Source organism: Limulus polyphemus, unplaced genomic scaffold (assembly GCF_000517525.1).
Source record: "Limulus polyphemus unplaced genomic scaffold, Limulus_polyphemus-2.1.2 Scaffold6607, whole genome shotgun sequence".
NCBI classification, from domain to species: domain Eukaryota; kingdom Metazoa; phylum Arthropoda; class Merostomata; order Xiphosura; family Limulidae; genus Limulus; species Limulus polyphemus.
The window spans coordinates 43,530-45,453 of record NW_013672217.1 but is presented as its reverse complement, the minus strand read 5'-3'; the positions used below and the strand labels follow the sequence as shown (position 1 = coordinate 45,453).

The 1,924-nt window shown below is 32.4% G+C and overlaps 1 protein-coding gene across 1 annotated transcript in view; it reads right to left on the bottom strand.

Annotated features, from left to right (window-relative positions):
* Positions 1–1,924, bottom strand: part of LOC106473901 (dystonin-like) — a gene marked incomplete at both ends in the record, with an annotated part of 56,276 nt that overhangs the window by 11,230 nt on the left and 43,122 nt on the right. The window contains one exon of the mRNA XM_022402306.1: positions 206–492. Coding sequence (XP_022258014.1) covers positions 206–492 — 287 coding nt within the window. The remainder of the gene's footprint in view (positions 1–205; positions 493–1,924) is intronic.

Genomic DNA, 1,924 nt, shown 5'->3' with positions numbered 1-1,924 from the left:
GGGTTTTATTACACAGTTGATAATACAACAATATTGGTTTTGGGTTTTATTACACAGTTGATAATACAACAATATTGGTGTTGATTTTTATTACACAGTTTACAATACAACAATATTGGTGTTGGGTTTTATTACACACTTGATAATACAACAATATTGGTTTTGGGTTTTATTACACAGTTGATAATACAACAATATTGGTTACCTGTCCACAGACTTATTACAGACAGAGTTCCATTTATTTTTCAGCTCCTCCAACATATCTTGCAAAGTTTCCACGTCCGACTTGGGACATTTGTCCTTGAGAGTACGGCCCAGCTTCATGGTAGAGTCATAAGTAGGTTGTTTAGCTCCCAGAGCCCTCTGAAACTCCTTGTGTTTACTGAGCAGCTGCTTTATTTTCTCAGGATCTTTACCAATATGGGTCAGGCTGTCTAATGTTTTATCAGCATCTTCTAACCAGTGCAGTAAACCTTTCCAGGCATCGTGAAACTGTAGTAAATACAAGATTAGTGTAAGTCTTATACTCTGAACGAGTATAACTTCTTATTTTCCTTTACCAGTTCAATATCTTATTTCCAGTGCAATATTTACAATTAACTGATTACCATTTTGAAACTCCAAATAACAATATTGAGATAGTAAAAAATTACCAGTCATGTTGTACTGAAAAAACAAAACAAATACTCATTTAGATTTGATACTTTTAATTTGAATAACATATATATTTAAAGTAATAATGAAATAATGTGTAAAAAAATTAACACTAAACAACTAATGGAAAATCATTAGTAAGTGTAGGTTTAGTGATTAGCCTGCAGCTGTTTGAGGTGAAGTATGTTATCGTTAGCTATGAAGAAACTTAGACACAAAAATACATGTTAGTTGTGAAAACAGTGCAGTGTACATAACAGATGCCACACAGTGCGTATGGGAGTGTCATAGCCCTCTCTCAAGTTATCGAACCATCACCCATTTCGTTCTTTAAACCAAACTAATAACTCCTGTAATAGTAAACAAAATCAACATTATTGCAAAACTAATAAATGCATAATAATTGGCAACACCAATATGTCAATCACATATTTAAACCAACACCAATATTGTTGTATTATCAACTGTGTAATAAAACGCAACACCAATATTGTTGATTTATCAACTGTGTAATAAAACCCAACACCAATATTGTTGATTTATCAACTGTGTAATAAAACCCAACACCAATGTTGTTGTATTATCAACTGTGTAATAAAACCCAACACCAATGTTGTTGTATTATCAACTGTGTAATAAAACCCAACACCAATGTTGTTGTATTATCAACTGTGTAATAAAACCCAACACCAATATTGTTGTATTATCAACTGTGTAATAAAACCCAACTTGATACAATAATAGTAGAGATACAGAGAGAGTAATCGTACAGGTATTGACACAATAATAGTAGAGATACAGAGAGAGTAATCGTACAGGTATTGATACAATAATAGTATAGATACAGAGAGAGTAATCGTACAGGTATTGATACAATAATAGTATAGATACAGAGAGAGTAATCGTACAGGTATTGATACAATAATAGTAGAGATACAGAGAGTAATCGTACAGGTATTGATACAATAATAGTATAGATACAGAGAGAGTGGTCGTACAGGTATTGATACAATAATAGTATAGATACAGAGAGAGTAGTCGTACAGGTATTGATACAATAATAGTAGAGATACAGAGAGAGTAGTCATACAGGTATTGATACAATAATAGTAGAGATACAGAGAGAGTAGTCATACAGGTATTGATACAATAATAGTAGAGATACAGAGAGAGCAGTCGTACAGGTATTGATACAATAATAGTATAGATACAGAGAAAGTGGTCGTACAGGTATTGATACAATAATAGTATAGATACAGAGAAAGTGGTC